General features: G+C 39.1%; 1 protein-coding gene across 1 annotated transcript in view; it reads right to left on the reverse strand.

The window, feature by feature from the left end:
- Smp_152860 (hypothetical protein) overlaps positions 1 to 18,042 on the reverse strand; it is a 30,902-nt gene extending 12,860 nt beyond the window's left edge. Inside the window, exons 1-13 of the mRNA XM_018794078.1 lie at positions 17,909 to 18,042; positions 17,646 to 17,874; positions 17,495 to 17,606; positions 17,302 to 17,457; positions 17,146 to 17,264; positions 17,003 to 17,109; positions 16,752 to 16,965; positions 16,601 to 16,699; positions 8,166 to 8,288; positions 4,933 to 5,109; positions 4,825 to 4,881; positions 2,676 to 2,774; positions 17 to 69 (exon numbers count right to left, since the gene is read on the reverse strand). Of these exons, the coding sequence (XP_018648526.1) occupies positions 17 to 69; positions 2,676 to 2,774; positions 4,825 to 4,881; positions 4,933 to 5,109; positions 8,166 to 8,288; positions 16,601 to 16,699; positions 16,752 to 16,965; positions 17,003 to 17,109; positions 17,146 to 17,264; positions 17,302 to 17,457; positions 17,495 to 17,606; positions 17,646 to 17,874; positions 17,909 to 18,033 (1,670 nt within the window). The 5' untranslated portion in view covers positions 18,034 to 18,042. The remainder of the gene's footprint in view (positions 1 to 16; positions 70 to 2,675; positions 2,775 to 4,824; positions 4,882 to 4,932; positions 5,110 to 8,165; positions 8,289 to 16,600; positions 16,700 to 16,751; positions 16,966 to 17,002; positions 17,110 to 17,145; positions 17,265 to 17,301; positions 17,458 to 17,494; positions 17,607 to 17,645; positions 17,875 to 17,908) is intronic.
- Positions 18,043 to 18,258: the final 216 nt, after the last annotated feature.

Consider the following 18,258-nt stretch of genomic DNA (forward strand, 5'->3'; position numbering starts at 1 on the left):
AAAAAGTAGGACGTACTTTTTTCCTTGAATCAGGACAGCAGTAGCACAATTATTCCACGCTTCAAAATTCTGAAATCACAAAAAACACATGTTAAGAGCTATTCACAAGTAAAAAGCAAGTTTTTACCAACTATTTTAACAAAAACACAGCGTTATTATTACCTGAACTACGCCAATTTCTACTGTTTATTTTCTGAATCAAAGTAATCAAACCTAATTTGTGTTGTACTTTACGTATAAACACTTTGATATACTACAAAAACACACTCAAAATTTTGTTTGATAGTGGCCAGTTTTGAAACAATACCAATAAGTTTCGACAATAGATATATCAGTTAAATATATGTCAATCTTAGTGAGTGCTAACCCCTTTATCGGTAATTAAAACAACTATTATTTAAAAAAGAAATGTGCTTCACGATTAGTAAATCATACTATCTGGGATGAATATTATGTACCAAAACATTTGGCGTTATAAACAAAGATGGAAAGTGGCTAGCGGTGGAATTCAGGACGCGTGTTTCGTCCAGATGACGAGTCCCAAATAGGACGAAACGCGTGTCTTGAATTTCATCGCTAGCAACTTTCCACCTTTGCTTATAAAGCTTGTGACTGAAGACAATATCGAGGCAGTCCACACAGTATGCATATATGCCAACAAGAGACTGATCAATTGCAGTCCTAAACATCAATGGAAAGATTCAAGCAACCAATATTAAAAAGGAATATCATTATTATTTTATTACAAACTTCAACTTCTCGTATCTCGTTTATGTAACTTTAAATAGGCGAGTGAAATCATAAATTACCTAAAATATTACAAACGACTGGATGATACATGTTTACAAACAACCTGAATACCTTAAACAAAGAATCAAGTAAAAAGAACTTAAGATAAATAAAATTACTTCGTAGAATCTTCATGTGTCAACACAAATATTCATCACAAAATTACAAGATAAAATGTAATTTGCAGCAGCGACACACCAGAGGTAACTAATGACAGAGGTATCTTTTCCATAAAATCTTTTCATATTAAATTGAACTTTAATTTCAATCACTCAAGATTGTTAAAAGTATTTATTTGCGGACATATGTTAACCTAATAATCATAACAGTATCTAGTTTCCCACTTTATTTAAGACCAAGTCCATATTTCATAATGCATGAGAAATGTCATTCTTTTAAAAAGGATACTGAGAAATTAAATGTCAGTCAGTCAGCTACAAGGGAGAACCAGGCTCATATATGCATCGGTCCAAGTTGCCACACCTCATTAGCACAAGATGAACACCATATTCATATAAGTAGTTACTTCAATGATGGAGTATAATAATAATAATAATAATAATATAAGAGTATAATACAGGGAGAATGAATTAGTTCGTAGAAAGAAGGGTATAAAGTGATTTCATTCTCACAGTTTAAGGGCGGACAAAGAGTGCATACACCTACACCATTGAGATCGATTCTGAGCCGTGGCACACAGAGTCTCCAACCATTGATTCAGATAGTCACGAGGACGCCAACCAAGTAGTCTGCATCTACAAACATGGCTCAGACTACCAGTTAGTGACTTCAAGCTCTGATGCCACGTTTTGGCTTGGCCACCCCTAACTCTCTTCCGACCATCCACAATACTAGTCAGGATTGCGCAACGTGGTAATCGGTGTTCAGGCATACGTAACACGTGGACCAACCATCTCAGTTGATGAAGATTCATCACCTCATCAACCTATTTACCATCATTCCCTAATACCCTACACCTAACCTCGCAATTACTCACCCAGTGATCCCAGCAGATGCGAGCAATGTTTCTAAAAAATCTGTGGTCAAATACTAGTAACTTACGAGTATCTTCTAATCGTAATGGCCACGTTTCACAGCCGTAAAATAGAACAGAACGAACTATCACACAGTATACTTACCCCTTAATTGATAGACGAATATCCCGCCTTCGCCATAGGTGATGTAAGTTGGCAAATGTCAAACGAGCTTTCTGAATCCGTGTGGAGATTTCATGGTACACCAACCCATTAGAGCTGATCATACTTTCAAGATAAGTGAAGTTGTCGACGTGTTCGACTGCTTCACTCCCTATGCATAGTACAGGTGTTGACGCAGTCCAGTCCTGAAGCAACAACTTGCATTAAGAGGGGGAGAAAAGCATCCCAAACAACCTGGCATTGTTACTCAGTTCTAACAGAAGACTCTGCATTTTGTCAGCGTCTTCACCAAACAGGACCATATTATCTGCATATTCTAAGTCGATAAGTGGACCTCCTGGTAGGAGATCAATTCAGGAAAATTCAGTCGACGAGGGCGTTATTACCAGCTTTAGGTCTATGATAAAGTTAAACAAAAATGGAGATAGTGGGCAGCCTTGTCGGATACCACTGGAGGTTGGAAAATCAGATGACAGTTCGACATAAGCTCTCACCCGACTGGTAGTGTTCAAGTAAAGAGCTTTGACAAGGTTTATGTACTTCTGAGGTATACAATAAGCAACAATGTTTGAGTTATTGTAGAGAAGATAGAACTGCATAAATCGTAAACGAATAATCTTCACATCTATACGATTAATTCCACTTACTTGAGGCAAGTTAGTAGGGGGGCTTAATTAAATCGTAAAATACACAATAATATCTGATGAATTAAAAATACATAGAACTTACATCTGGATCTAAACGAACGCATGAACGAAAAGCATTTTCAGCTTTTACAAACTCCTTGGCTTGAAGACAACAACATCCAAATGTAAACCATACATTAACCTATGAAAATTTGTACGAAAATTTAGATAATATTTAGGTAATTCAATTAATGTGATTTTATCAAAAATATCCAGATTATGAGAAAATAATATTGATAAAAGAAATAATTTTTCATACTGGCGGTGGAGGACTAGTTCGCTTCCCTAAGTATGTCTGTAACATAAAAACATGCAAGCCAAATTACTGAAAATTTGTTTATTTGAATAATCTTTTTTCTCTAGTCTTAATGTCCAGTTAGCTGGGGATGCTAGATCCTCAGAGATCACTTGGTTAAAGCTTTATTTTTGTAATTTTACTTTGAAAATTTGAATTTCTCATTTTTGTGCCAAAAGCGACCACTTTTGCCTCCTGTTTGTATTTCCCACTTGAGAAGACCTTAATCGTCATCGGTTCTTCTTCTCCTTTAGTACACTATCTTGTGACGTTTTCCAAGAATATTTTTGTACTGTATATATACGCATCAGTTGCGTGTTTGTTCGTTCATGCATCGAGCTGCTTGTGGAATATACATTTCCTTCAGCTGAATCTGGCCTTCGCCCTCTGGTTAGGGGAACTGAGGAGAAGTGAATAGTTGTCCTGTTGTTGTGTAGCTGACTTTTGGTTTTTTCGCCGGTTAGGGTGATATCGTAATCACACTAAACGTAGCACAGTTAAACCTCGATAAACGATTTGGACTGGGTTTTGGCCGGGCCTCCTGTAATTACTATCAATAACAACTGGGATGATTCTGGTACGAAAAGAATCTATTGTGAACTCAGACAACTGATACACAGATCTTTTCAACAATAGTTTTCAAAGATGCAACGCAACAAGAAAGCAGCAATGCAGAAAAAACTTGATATTTAGGGACGACAATACGAAATTAGGTAACCTCGTATATGTTATAACAAAAGCATGACCTAGAGACATAGAGAAAATAAGCAAACTAAAAGTGGTAAAGCCCCACCAGGAAAGAGCCAAGGTCATGCGAAAGTTTGAATTCAGAATAAAACCTTTGCGGTTATCGTTATAAATAGGAACTTAACCTTCACTAACAGACACTGGATAGTCGTGTGACCTCCTTAGGATGGGGATCATAGTACAATAAATGCTGGAAACTACAAAGGGGTGAAATGTAAAACCGGTTGTTCAGTAATTTATTACTTAATACATGTAATTTAATCTACTCATAAACTGTTAGTAGTTTAGTACATATTTAAGTAATTTATTGTTCGACACAGGATGACAATTTGGCTAGTACGGTAAGTATATGAAGTATAATGATCTTCCTTGTAAACTATTTTTTTAGTTGACTCCATCTTGACTGTCGAAACAACAAACATTCTAATCAAAATGACTATATTATTACAATAATAGTCATTTACCACAGAATCGAAATCCTGCGTCATTTTACATATATCGAAATACAGTCTGAAAGATAGATATGGAAGAGAAATTTAAAATACAGAGACTTGTTAAAAAACCAGCTTTTTAACAACAAAGCAAATTCTTCAGAGGAAAAGGATATTAATTGAGAAGAATTTGGTGTCTATCGAATTTCGGGGAAGCATAATAATGTAAAATAATTATGAAGTCGTAGAGATACATTGACAGATTATCATAAGAGCTAAACAACTGGATATTGAAACCAAAATTAACATTCAAATTTTGATTAAGGATATGAAACGATTCAGGCTGGACAACGATTGAGAACTCAGAAGTATTGAACGGCTGTTCCGTCCTAATATATCACTACTCAGAAATGCGTATCCGTGATCCCACACTCGGAAATCAAATCCAAGATAGTCGAGCTCGCGCATGAATGCCTAACCTCCAGATCACTGAACTGGAAACCAACCATCTTAGATCAGTTCATGATTTCAATGAAGTTCAAGAATTTCTACAACCCTTTATTGATAATCAAAATTTTGAATAGTTTGAACAAGTAGTTGACGACACATCAAACTAAGTCAGTACATTTGAATTTTTACCACAACTAACTACGAGCATTTAATTTATGATAATTCATTCGAATAAAATGATAAAAATGATAGATTTATAATGAACTCACTTGCAAAGTGTTAATTTCTAGTGATTTTTCAAAACATTCAATTGCTTTTTGATAGTCCTACATAAGTTAATGAAACAAATTTGATAGTATGGAAAATTCCAAACAAACTTTATCTGTGTACATATATGTAACAGCTAAGCTGCGTATTGCTCGAGCCGACTTACAACCAGATACATCCCAAGCCTTTAAATAGTGTTGGCGATCATTTGTCACATCTCCAAGAGAACAATATAATTCAGCAGATTCATCTCCAGAATTTAGACGAGAACGAATCACTTCTTCTGCCTGATTGTGTTAACAAAATACATAATGGACAAAAAATATGTAAAATGTTTCATGAAATTACAATTAACTGAAACAAAACGTGCGTGGATACAACTTCACTATAACAAAAAATGACGTTTTCGCTATAGAAACATTAAATATTAACTGAACAATTTTTTTAGATACTCTACTTGAGTGGATCCATCAAAACTATATTCGAATACAATGCAATATTTTTACATTTCCAATCCGTAAAAGAAATAGTCACATACAATGATCAGCCAGTCAGTCAGCTACAACGTAGGACCAGGCACATATATGCATCGGTCCAAGTTGCCATACCTCATTAGCACAACAAGATGAACACCGGATTCATAGAAGTAGTTAATTTAGTGGTGGTAATATATAAAAGATAGGTTGTATATAAGGATATAGTATAGAAAGGAAGACAGATATGAAGCAATTTTAATCTCACACTTTAAGGGAAGATAAAGAGTGTATACACCTACGCCATTGTGATCGATTCTGAGCCATGTCACCTAGAGTCTCCAACCATTGGTTACGATAGTCACGCGGACCCCAACCAAGCAGTCTACATCTGCCAACATGATATTGTGATAGTAATTGAAATGTTAACTTCAAAAAATGATTCTACTCAACTACAAATAGTGGCAAATTATATCGGTTATATTTATAAAATTAATGACAACAATGAAGTGTATAGTTTGAAGTAAAAATTATCTTTAGAATTCCAAAAGATCACCTTTTTTTACTCGGAAAAAATAAAGCGCTATAATTATTACAGAATGAATTTATTTTAATCCCAAATGATTTGTGTGACGTATATATATTTCTTACCACCTTGTACCTATGTTTAAATAAAATAATAGTAGATTATAAGGGATTATGTATTTAGTGATACTCTTGATACTGGGCTACAAGGCTGTAAGGACTGTTTTACAGATCAGTTCAGCGTTCAAGACGGAAAATAAAAAAAGAACAAAGTGATGTTAAGTAGTTTAAGTCTTATAGCAACCGTAATTTATGTTTAGTTTGTTCATTTAGTTTACAACTAACGAACATGAATGTTTCTGAAACCCATCCAGTCACTGTGAAATTAATTAGTCCCTTTGATAAATCTTGATAGTGTAATATGAAGATGAAGATTATCAGAACTATGTGATATATTAGCGCAATACATTTCGAACAATCTGATCACACATATACTTGTTAAGAACATTTATATATAGAAATAAAAGGTCAACTAGACTGGAAATGGGGAGTAAAAGGACACAAGGATAATAATAATAATGTGAAAACAATTTGAAACCTAATCACCTACTGTTATGTCCCGATAAGAATAGTGAATGGTAACTTTGGGATCCATTTATGAACTAATAATATGCATACATCTTTTATCGCATAATTGCTAAATAAATAAACTATTCATATTCATGTTTCCCGTATTATGAGCTTTATTTTGACATATAAATTATTGTTATATGGATTCACCTGGTGTTGTTTACTTGTATCTTCCGATTGTTATTTAGGACTACAATTGATCAGTCTCTTGTTGGCATATGTGTATCCTATGCGGACTGCCTAGAAGTTGCCTTAAGTCACAAGCTTTATAAGCAAAGATGGATAGTGGCTAGCAGTGGAATTCAGGACACGAGTTTCGTCCTATTTGGGACTCGTCAGCTGGATGTACCTGCATCTCAGAGTTGATGTTCACTCTGGGACTCGAACCCAGTGCCGTTCGCTTCAAACGCCATTACGTTATTCACTTAGCTACTGAGTCCTGATAGCCATCTGCTTGCGCAATGAGGTGAAGTCTAAATTCACTTGGTGTTGTTTACTTGTATCTTCCCATTGTCATATGATTTGCCATTCTTCGATTATGCCCTGACTATCATTTACTGTCTCCCTTATTCACAGCCACATTTGGCTGAATCTGGTACAAATGTTATTTTCTATTTTCTGGTACGATGTGGTCTGTTAGATTGGCATATAAACTCAGCATGTTTAAAATATAATGATTCATACTGCAGAGGCTCTTATTGGTGTCCTGGACTGAACTGGCTGGGCTAGGCAGAAAGCAGGATCGATAAGTACTCTAGACTGCTCATACAGTTTCCGTGTATCACTGGTCCGATCAATAAGTCGCTGCTCTCTGATTGGCGGTCTTATTACGTTGAAAATTATCAGGGAGAAGCCGTGGCTAGTGGAGCTAATCCATGTCAGGTAGAGACAGGTATCTACCTCAGTACAATGGAAGTTGGTTGCGCAATTTCGTGGATTGGTTGAGGTTAGACATTAACACTGCTGGATGCCGGCTCAGTGGTCTATCGGTTAAGTGCTCTGGCGCGGGACTGGTAGGTCCTGGGTTCGAGTCCAGCGAGGCCGGGTCGTGGATGCGCACTGCTGAGGAGTCCCTCAATAGGACGAAACGGCCGTCCAGTGCTTCCAGGTTTTCCACGGTGGTCTAACTTCAATTGACTCATGATCTTAACTACATAAAACATGCACATGATATTCTACTATTGAGTGATGATACTATTAGACAACTTTTTATTGAGTTTCATTTTTGATGACTGAACGAGTTCAGATTTTAAAATACTTCACAAAGGAGAAGATATGAAAGGCCGCAATCAGAATATTTTGAATTTATTTGTGTTCATTTCAGTAATAAATTAATGTTGATTTTCCACGTAGTGTGGTGCATACTGCTAATGCTAATGTTACTGAAATAAAATAGTCATTAGTATAATAATGATAGATTTGCGATTTGTGTCGCCACTCGTCGGGATATCAAAAAAATACCATTTTTTTAACACGATCATTCTACCCAGTGAGCAATTTATCTGAAATTAATAAGTCCGACGTATTGATATCTTAAGATACAGTCACTACTTGTATTATGAGATATTTTAAAGTCATTGTTTGTGATAACTGACCGAATGTTGTAACATAGAATATACACAAGGGTGGTGATTTTATCCAATATACAGTATCATTTTTAAAAAAAACTGGATAAGTAACACACAGAAACCTCCAGTGAAAAAAACAGAACATACTTTTTCTCTCTTATTTAGGTGGATATAGCATTCGATTATTTCAGACCACTTGTCCCATAACAGAAAAATGTCCAGAGCACTTTTGTAACATCCTATTTTCATAAGTAGTCGACCTTGCTCAACCTGGACGAAAAGAGAAGTTTAATTAAGAAATTAAGGAATATTCCACAATGTAATAACTGCTACTAGTTCGTTTGGCCGGATTCCGTAAGGATCGGCCTCGCAACACTACGGATCATCGCTGTACAATCAATTCAATGGAACTTATCACTATAAATCAACTTCCTTGATTATGAGGAAGCGTTAGGCTGAGTGGATAGAAGAACCCTATGGAACCTTCTTCGACACTACGGAGTGAGTAGCTGAAAAAATCGTCAACATCATACGGAATTCATACAACGAACTGCACTGCAAAGTCGTGCATGGAGGATAGCTGACAGACTCATTCCAAGTGAAGACCGGAGTCAAACAAGGCTGCTTACTCTCCCTCATTCTCTTTCTTCTGGTGGTTGATTGGATTATGAAGGCCTCGACATCTGAGGGGAAGCAAGGAATAAAATGGAAAGCTTGCATGTAACTAGACGATTTGGACTTCTCAGATGACCTAGCTCTTCTATCCCATACACACTAACAAATGTAGGTCAAGATAAACAGTGTAGGAGCAGCCTCTGCAGCAGTAGGCCTCAACATACACAAGGGGAAAACCAAGATCTTCAAATGCAACACAGAAAACACAAATCCAATCACACTTGATGGAGAAACTCTGAAAGATGTGGAGACATTCACGTACTTGGGAAGCATCATTGATAAACAAGGAGGATCTGATGCAGATGTAAGGGCAAGGATTGGCAAAGCAAGAAGAGCAACCCTACAATTGAAGAACGTATGGGACTCAAAACAATTGTCAACCAATATCAAAGTCAGCATTTTCAAAACGAATATCAAGACAGCTGAAACTTGGAGAACTACTACATTCATCAAAAGTGTACAAGTATTCATAAACAGTTGTTTACGCAAAATACTCAACATTCACTGGCCGGATACCATCAGCAACAGCCTTCTGTGGAAGAGGACAAACCAGCTTCCAGCTGAAGAGGAAATTAGGAAAAGACGTTGGAAGTGGATAGGACATACATTGAGGAAATCGCCAAACTGCATCACAAGGCAAGCGCTATCTCGGTATCCTGAGGGGACACGGAAAAGTGGAAAACTAAAGAACACATTGCGTCGAGAATTGGAAGCAGACAATAAGAGGACCAACAGCAACCGGAAAGGATTGCCCAGGACAGAGTCGGATGGAGTATGCTGGTGGGCGGTCTATGCTCTTCCACGAGGGGTAACAGGGGTAAGTAAGTAAGTACTAGTTCATTCAAAATGTAGTACATACATAAATCAAAAACAAAATAATATAACTTGTTATTGTTATACAGTGCTTCGTCAAAAACAAACACACTGGGCTTCTAGACAATTTTGTAAATCATTACATGAATGAATCGTTTGAAGAAATTTGTTCGGATATGCCTGATTCCGTTCTGCTGACAAAATTCTGAAAAGATAAATGACGTAAACTGTGTGCCGTTGTTGCTGACTATTTGTTCTAGAAACCTGAAACGACTGAATAATTGCCGCAGTTTTATAACTGTGCAGCTTGCTGTTGGATGTTCCATGATGAAAATTTCCAGCCACCATTAATCTGGATCGTAACATACTTCCTCCGAATGTCATAGTCTGTTTGGAAGGCTGCTACCAGAGAAAGTGATTTAGATTCGGCTGACTTCACTACGTATCGAGGACGTTTATGATTCTGCTTAGGCTGAGACGTACGATTTGGAGGACAATGACCTTCTTTATGCCCACGTTTGTTGCACATCTGACATTTATGTTTCTTGAATGGGCAGAATCATACATAATGCCAATCACCACATAACCAACATGCAGTCGTTGGTTTGCTACCACTTGTTTTCGGTTTCTGAACTTTTAACCTAGTAATAGCATTGACACTAATGCAGGTTAAATTAGGATTTGCCTGTTCAATTAACTGATTGTCGTGTCTGATGTTCTGTAGCCGTTTACACTCATCTGTTAGGATCTTGATCCAAACGAGTTAGGAGTCTGGTTCGAATCTCAGCATCTTGTGGTGACTGAAGAGCTTTGATGAATATAAGGTATTTAAATTGGTCTTCTGTCAACGAGCGTAACTTGAACCTTTCACACTCTCTGTTAACGATATCTGCTAGAGCACCATATTCATCGGTTTCTCGTTTCACCAAATTAAGACATTGATAGCGAATACTAAACAGTGAGGAGGATTCACCGAATATCTCAGACAGTTGAGATGCTGTCTCCTCGAAACTGAGCTCTCGAGGTAACTTTGGTAATATATGATAAGCATAGCGTGCATGTTCATGACTTCCCAACTTGCGCATCAACGGTCGAGTCTTTCATGCGTCATCTTGTTTACAGAACTCTGCTCTAAATGTGTCTTCCCAACGCTTGAACCACGTGAGAAATGTATTTCAACATTCGGGGTCATAATAGAATTATTGGATGCTGCTGGCAACTGCATCACAAGAAGTACTTGAAGTAGCATGTGAACTCGAGCAGTGAATGTTAAGCTGTTGCGTCAGAGTTTCTAACAAGCGCATTTGTGCGTCAAGTTGTGCTTCCTGTTGTTGCAGCATTCGGTTGGGCTGGTCGTCTGATATCGGCATTTTGAATGAATTTTCGTTTCTTTCCCCGTCGCCATAGTTATAGTTGTTTTGCTAAAAAACGACCCAGCTACTCCTATTGCTTAGTATTCTTATACAATGACACTCGACAAGACCCCAAAAATCAGAACACGTTGAACAGGAACGAAATTGTATTCAAAATAACAAGGGTAGGTGAACAGCAATCAATCGTTAGAAAAACGTTCATATATTTATAGTATATGGATAAGAAGCTTCTAGATGCTTCTCCAATAATCTGCCAGAGCTGATTGGTTTTAGAATCAGCCAATCAGTGCGCGCCGTCACGATCATGCACATAACGTGCCTTAATCCGGTTTCAGTCAGTCAGTCAGTTACAACGTAGAACTCCGTACGTACGTACATCAGTTCGAGTTGCCATACCACATTAGCACAGAGATGCAGTTGTCGATTCAAATCCCATATTGGTAGAAGTAGTAAGAGTATAAGCATTATGTGAAAGATAAGGGATTGAAGATGTTATTGAAGGAGTATAATACGGTGAAATAAATTTGGAAAGAGAAAAAGGATATGGACATGAAGAATTCAGAAGATTAGAATTTGGTAGAACACAAAGAGTGGATGCACCTGCGCCATTGCAAACGATTTTGAGCCATGTCATTCAAGGTCTCTAACCATCGGTTGCTATCATCTCACGAATCCCAACCAGGTAGTCTACACCTACCAACACGGCCCAGTCCACTTGTCAGCGACTTCATGGATTTATGCCATGTTTTGGTCTGGCCGCCCCTAGCTTTCTTCCAACCTGCTCCTACACCATAAAGCATTGCACGTCGGTGGTTGGGCATACGTAACACATGTCCCAGCCATCTCAACTGATGAAGTTTCACTACTTCATCAATCGATTTGCCATCCTTACCTAGTACCCGTTTCCTAACATCTGCATTACTTACCCGGATATATACGAGCAATGCGTCGAAGACACCTATGATCGAATACTAGTAGCCTACGAATATCCTCTACTCTTATCGGCCATGTTTCACTGCCATAAAGTAGGACGGAACGAACTGCTGTACAGTAAACCCGTCCTTTTGTTGCTAGACGGATATCTCGCCTGCACCATAAATGACGCAAGTTGGCGAAAGCTAGACGAGCCTTCTGTATCCGTGCTAAAATTTCGTCACACACCAGACCACAAGGGCTGATGAGACTCCCAAGATAAGTGAAGCAGTCAACACACTCAACTACTTCACTCCCTATCATTAGTTCAGGTGTCGATGCAACCCAATCCTGAAGTAACATTTTGCACTTCGAGGGAGAGAATCGCATTCCGAACATGCCTGCATTGTTGCTTATAGTGGTCAGAAGACTCTGCATGTTGTCAGCGTCTTCACCAAGTAAAACTATGTCGTCGGCGTATTCTAAGTCAACAAGTGAATCTCCCGGTAAAAGTTCAACTCCAGGAGATTGAGATAATGAAAGTGATATCTCTAAAAGCATGTCAACGACAAAGTTAAACAAGAATGGGGAGAGTGGACAGCCCTGACGAACACCACTTGAGGTAACCAATTCTGATGACAGTTCGCCATAGGCTCTAACTCGACCAGTTGTGTTCGAGTAGAGAGCCTTTATGAGGTTAATGTACTTCTTTGGTACTCCTTTCAGTGACAAACACTGCCATAGAACCTCACGATCCACGGAGTCAAATGCCGCCTTAAGGTCAAGAAATACTACTATTGTGGGACGTCTGAATGTATGTCTATGTTCTAGGACCTGACGTAGGGTGAATATCTGGTCTATGCAACCACGTCCAGGTCGAAAACCAGCCTGGTTTTCTCTAGTCTGCTCTTCACGAGCTTTGGTTAGGCGACCTAGTATTATTGAAGCTAATATTTTAGACACTATATTAGTCAAACTGATCCCTCTGTGATTGTCACAGGAGGACTTTTGTCCTTTCTTATAGACTGGCACAATCAGTGATTGGGACCAGTCAGATGGAATTACGTCCAGTTCCCAGATTCTACCTAAGACCTCAGTCAATCTCACCGCTAGTACTGGACCACCATCCTTAAAAATCTCAGGGGTCAACCTGTCAGGGCCTGCTGCTCTCCCTCGATTTAGATTTCCTATAGCTTTTTCAACCTCGTAGAGAGTTGGAGGACTTACATCGATTTGCCATTCAGGACAACTGGGGATCGTGGGTAACTGAAGTGTGGCTGAAGGCCAGTTGAACTGATCCCTAAAGTGTTCTGCCCATCGATCCAATCTCCTGGATTGAGAATGAATGATATGCCCATCTTTGTCTGAGATAGTTTCGCTAATAGTTGGGTTCCTAATGCCGGTTTCTTTAATAAGTCTGAATAGCTGTCTGCTGTTACCTATTGCCGCTGCCTTTGCTATCTCTCTTGCTTTCGCTACCCACCACTGTTCACGATCATTGCGTAGGCTTCTTATTAGCCTTCGCTTAAGCTGACTCCGCTCTTCGTTATGTTCAGAGCCAAGTGGGATGAGTTTTCGAGCATCTATCAGTGTGGTAGATGCTGCCGAGATCCATTGTTTCTCCCTGACCTTATGACTTACCTTACTAGCGGATATCACTGCTGTTTCCACAGCTTTTCGGATGTCATTCCACGCTGCCTCGGGGTGGGCACAACTTGCATGTCTGTCTAACTGTTTTTCCAGTTGTTCCTGAAATATATTCTTAGCTTGCTTATCATTAAGTAGAACCCTTAGAGGCTTCCCTGCAGTGTCTTTCCTGCGTCCAGTAAGACGCAGACAGATACGTGCTCGCACTAGAGCATGATCTGAGTCTAAACATGTGCTCCAGAATGAGCGACAGTCTTCTATCGAGCCCCTCCATCGGTGGCTGATAGCGATGTGATCTAATTGGGTCCAACGTTGGGACGAATTCGGGGGTCGCCATGTCAAAAGATGTTTTTCCTTATGCTTAAAGTTAGTATTTGCAAGAAATAGGCGGTTATCTGAGCACAGCTGCAACAGACAGTCGCCAGTATCTGTCCTTTTAGCCACGACACCATAAGATCCACCCAGGTGTCTTTCCCTTTCATTTAGTTTACCTACTTGAGCATTAAAGTCACCAGCCACTATTACTACATCAGAACGCCTAGCTTTTCGGAGAAGGTCAGAAAGTTTCCTGTAAAACTCATCTTTTATATCGTCTGAGCTGCAGTCAGTGGGAGGGTAGGCAGAGATGACGAAGAGGCAACGACGAGTTTCCCTATCTTTCCGAGTCCTTACTGATCTGTTTAGTCGGACAGCGCATAGACGACTGTCTACTGGGATCCAGTCTAAAAGAGCTAGTTCTGCCCTAGGACTTAATGCTATACCTACTCCAGCGAGGCCACGGGAAGCAGCATCAGGGCTTCCAGATACACGAAGCGTGTATCAAGATGGTTCTTCATTACGACATAGTAAGGTCAAATGAATGACACTACTCGGATCTTGTATGCGCGTTTCGGAGACGCAGCACACACCGATGGTGTAAGATTCTAGAGTCCTAGCTAAGGAAGCCTGTTGTCCTATTTGGCACAATGTTCGGACATTAAAAGTTCCTACATGTAGTTTAGAGTGTGGTTTCAGGAGACCAGGAATAACGTTCCGTGTACTCGAATCGTTTGCCCTAGCGGTGCGAGGTGACAAAAGGACGTGGGAAGGGTTAGTCGTGGAGATAAGAGTGTTATTAGGTGTAGGAAGGATTTGAAAGTGACCAACTTGGTCTCGTGTGCAGTTATGGGTATGAGGGCTAGTATCACTTCCCGGCTGCCCACATCGTGGAAGGGTATTTCTTGAGGGACCTGAAAAAGAAGTTGGATTAGTGTTGGTCATAACGACCTGGGAGCGTGACCGCAGTGCCCAAGGGACAACTGCTTGAGGCCGGTCACGCACGGCCTTTTTGTGGGGGATTTTTGACACGTTAGCTCCATTCTTCAAAGGACCTTACCGCCGGAGACGAAAATCCGTGGGATAAGGCGAGGTGTGCATTTTTAGGGTCGACCTTTTCTAACCCCACCCCTCCTTGTGGGAAGGCAGCATCGCTGTCATGCTGGTTGTCTGAAGGAAACACCTTACTGCCGTCACACCTCTGTACAGTCGGCAGTACGACTTCGCCTTCGGACCTTGGGATTGCTGCTTTTAGTCTTACCGCCCTTCAACCGACCAGTCTGGCATGGTAGGACCTCGAGGAACGATTGTTCCAGCCAACATAGCCCGATTGGATCATCACGATAGACAAGCCCAACCACCACGTCAAGGTAGCAGCAACGGTCGGGTTTATTTCCCGCTAACACCTCCCCTTTGAGCAGATTCGTAGGATCTGGTATTATGGTTCACCTGCAACCGCTTTACTGGTTTGTGTTTCCGGTTTGTCCACCTTTTAGGTGATAAGGACATTGTATCATCCTTCGTTTGCACAGCGATTGTCCTGTCTGTTTCAGGCGTTTTAATCTCAAATGTGTCTAGCAGAACATCAAGAAGTAATCGATGCTGCGTTTCGTTGCTGGCGATCGAGGTAGATTTCAGTTGGTTAGCATGATGCACCCAGACTTCTGAACCAACGGACACCTCGTAAACCACATTTCCTTTCTTTTGCACGATCCGACCAGCTATCCATGTAGGATGTTTTCCTCGATAGTTTATAGCAAGTACCTTTTGACCCACGCTGAATAATCGTTTTCGTGCCTCATGATGACGATTGTACTGTTTCTACATCATCACATTTCGTTGCGGCTTAAGAGCTGGAGTCGGACGGATGCTGTCAAAATGTGTCAATATTTTTCTGCCCAGTAACGCTTCCGCTGGAGAGACCCCATTTGTTGTCTGAGAGTTCGGTGTAGAACGGCAGGTAAACAAGAACCTCCCTGAGATCTCTTCGGTGCCCCCCTCCCCTCCTGATATTTTTAGAGCATTTTTGAACGTACCAACAAAACGTTCTACCTGGCCATTCGATTGCGGATGGAATAGAGGTGTTCGGATACACGTGCACACTTTGATAGCATCCGTCCAACTCCAACCCGGAAATTCCAAAAAAAACTGATAAGCGAAAAGCATTAAACTACCATCAAATAATTTCCGACGTGGTGTCTAAGTATTGGTTCCGAGATATTTGAACAACTCATCTTAATCAATCAGTACAACAAATTCTGTCCTAGGTAATGGAATATGTAAAGACATTACGAAAAAGACAAGCGACTGGACATAACATTTACGCAAAATGATCAAAGTAGCTATATAACATAAAACTTGAAAATAAAGTCTTTCAACATCATCTAGAAAAGTCATATTTCGCCGTTTTGTGGTACAAAATACATCCATAAAATAGTGCGTAATAAATGGACCCCAGCATGACCACACAGCGGAGACAGCTAATAATATTTAAAAAGATTGTGATTACTTTTAAGCTGAAAAACGCTTATAGTCGCGTTGATAAAGGCATGTCTAAAACAAACTACACACTAGCTAAAATATAATATGCCGTATACAAATAAAAACTTGAGCGTGATAATGTTAATATTACTTACCTTAACAATCATTACAATTTAGCCCATATATCCTTTCAGTCAAACATGAAAATTTAGTTAATTATTGCTGGTTTTCAGTAAACGTAACCCATTAAATAAAAATAATTTAAAACGTCTGAGATTGATTCCTATAAATCTATACAAACTGCCTTTGTGTGTGTGAGAAAATTTAAATGAAGTAGATACAGTTAAGTGCTTATAAGTCACTTACTTGGAGAGTCCAAATAGACGGCATTCTGGAAAGGAAGAAGGTACTGGGAGATCTCTCAGAAAACGACGGACTAGTTCTCTTAAACTGACAGCTTAACTCCTAAAATAAGTCAATTAATGCATTCTGGTCGAAGATACAATAGAATTTTTACCTCTAACTGAGATAATGCACGCTCAGTTCTTCTAACAGAATTATGTTCCAGTAAACTTCTTCTAAACAATGTTTCTGTGGCAATAGGCCAAGAAGAACTACTTTTTATTTCATTTTCAGAATCCGGGTAAATAGCCCGGATAACGGTATTGATGTAAGCTAAACACTGCTGTTCTGTTATATCATCTCGTGGATAGTGACGACGATGAAGTTCACTAGCCGAATTTACATATGTTATAAAAATCACCTTACCACAATAATAAAATGAAAGACTGCTCAGTATTAGAGAGAATAATTTGTTCCTCTATTGTACTAAATATCACATTGTTGAGAAGTACATCGTCACCGAGAGAAATTATCTTAAGGAAATATATATTAAAGTAAAATACAATTACCTGCGGCAATGGACAGTTACCTGAAGTTTTGTTGTCCTTACTTTCAACCACTCTGTTAACTTTAACTGTGAGAGTTGCAACTTCCTTTTCCTGGAATCTGGTACATTTACCTAGGGCACCTGTTGATTTTGTGAAATATATAATTGATATGTTTACCACAAAATTTTACGTCGATATTTAAATACTGAGAACATCTTGTGGCGAAGGTTTTAGAAGCCTCATATTCATAATAGAAAGCACTCAGATATGATGATAACATCAAGTACTGAATTACGTCCTCAGTAGTGTGGGTAGAATCAAGACATTCCTCACCTAGTAAGTGACTTTATTAGATATCCAAATTACGTACACACGTTGATAATATCTTGAAATTCACTTTTTAGTTTGGGTGACCTTTCATCACCAATCAGGTACTGATGTAAATAAATGCATTTTAAATAATTCAAATGATACAGGAATGACTGAAACAAAAGCATGGTTGGAGAAAACACCTAACATACAAGAGTTTGAGAAACCATGGACATTTTCCTGCATAACCGCTTACACAACCAAAACAAACTAAGTGACTTAGTAAGTCTGAAAGGATATTCGCCTTCACAGCACAGATCCTCCAATGCCAACTGGAAACATCCATCAAACTCATAAGACTCGTCAACCGATCCGCCGATAAAATTTACAGCAACAAAATAGGACATGGCATAGTCGATCACTTGTAAGACGGAAACAGATCTGGACGTAAAGTCCAGATAATATGGGAACATACCGTTCCAACAAATTATTGACTAGTGTATCGTCATCCAACTCTGACAAGGGGATATCTGAAAATATTTTCTTGATTTCAGAAACACAATCATTGTGAGGACAATATGTTTCGTTGTTCTCAGCCATAGATTTAAGTATCTAAGTAGAAAATTTAGGAAAGTGAAATGGGATGACAATTGTTAGGTAAAATAGACGAAATATTAGAAGCGATCAGGAAAAAAAATTTTCGTAAACACGCAAAATAAAGACAAATAAAAAAACACGGCGACAGTCCTAACCAACAGATCATGGGCGAAGAAGTCCATGGCTTCTGAACCTCCGAGCAAAATGTTTAGAACGCAGAGGGACAAG

Source organism: Schistosoma mansoni, chromosome 1, assembly GCF_000237925.1.
Source record: "Schistosoma mansoni strain Puerto Rico chromosome 1, complete genome".
Classification (NCBI taxonomy): domain Eukaryota; kingdom Metazoa; phylum Platyhelminthes; class Trematoda; order Strigeidida; family Schistosomatidae; genus Schistosoma; species Schistosoma mansoni.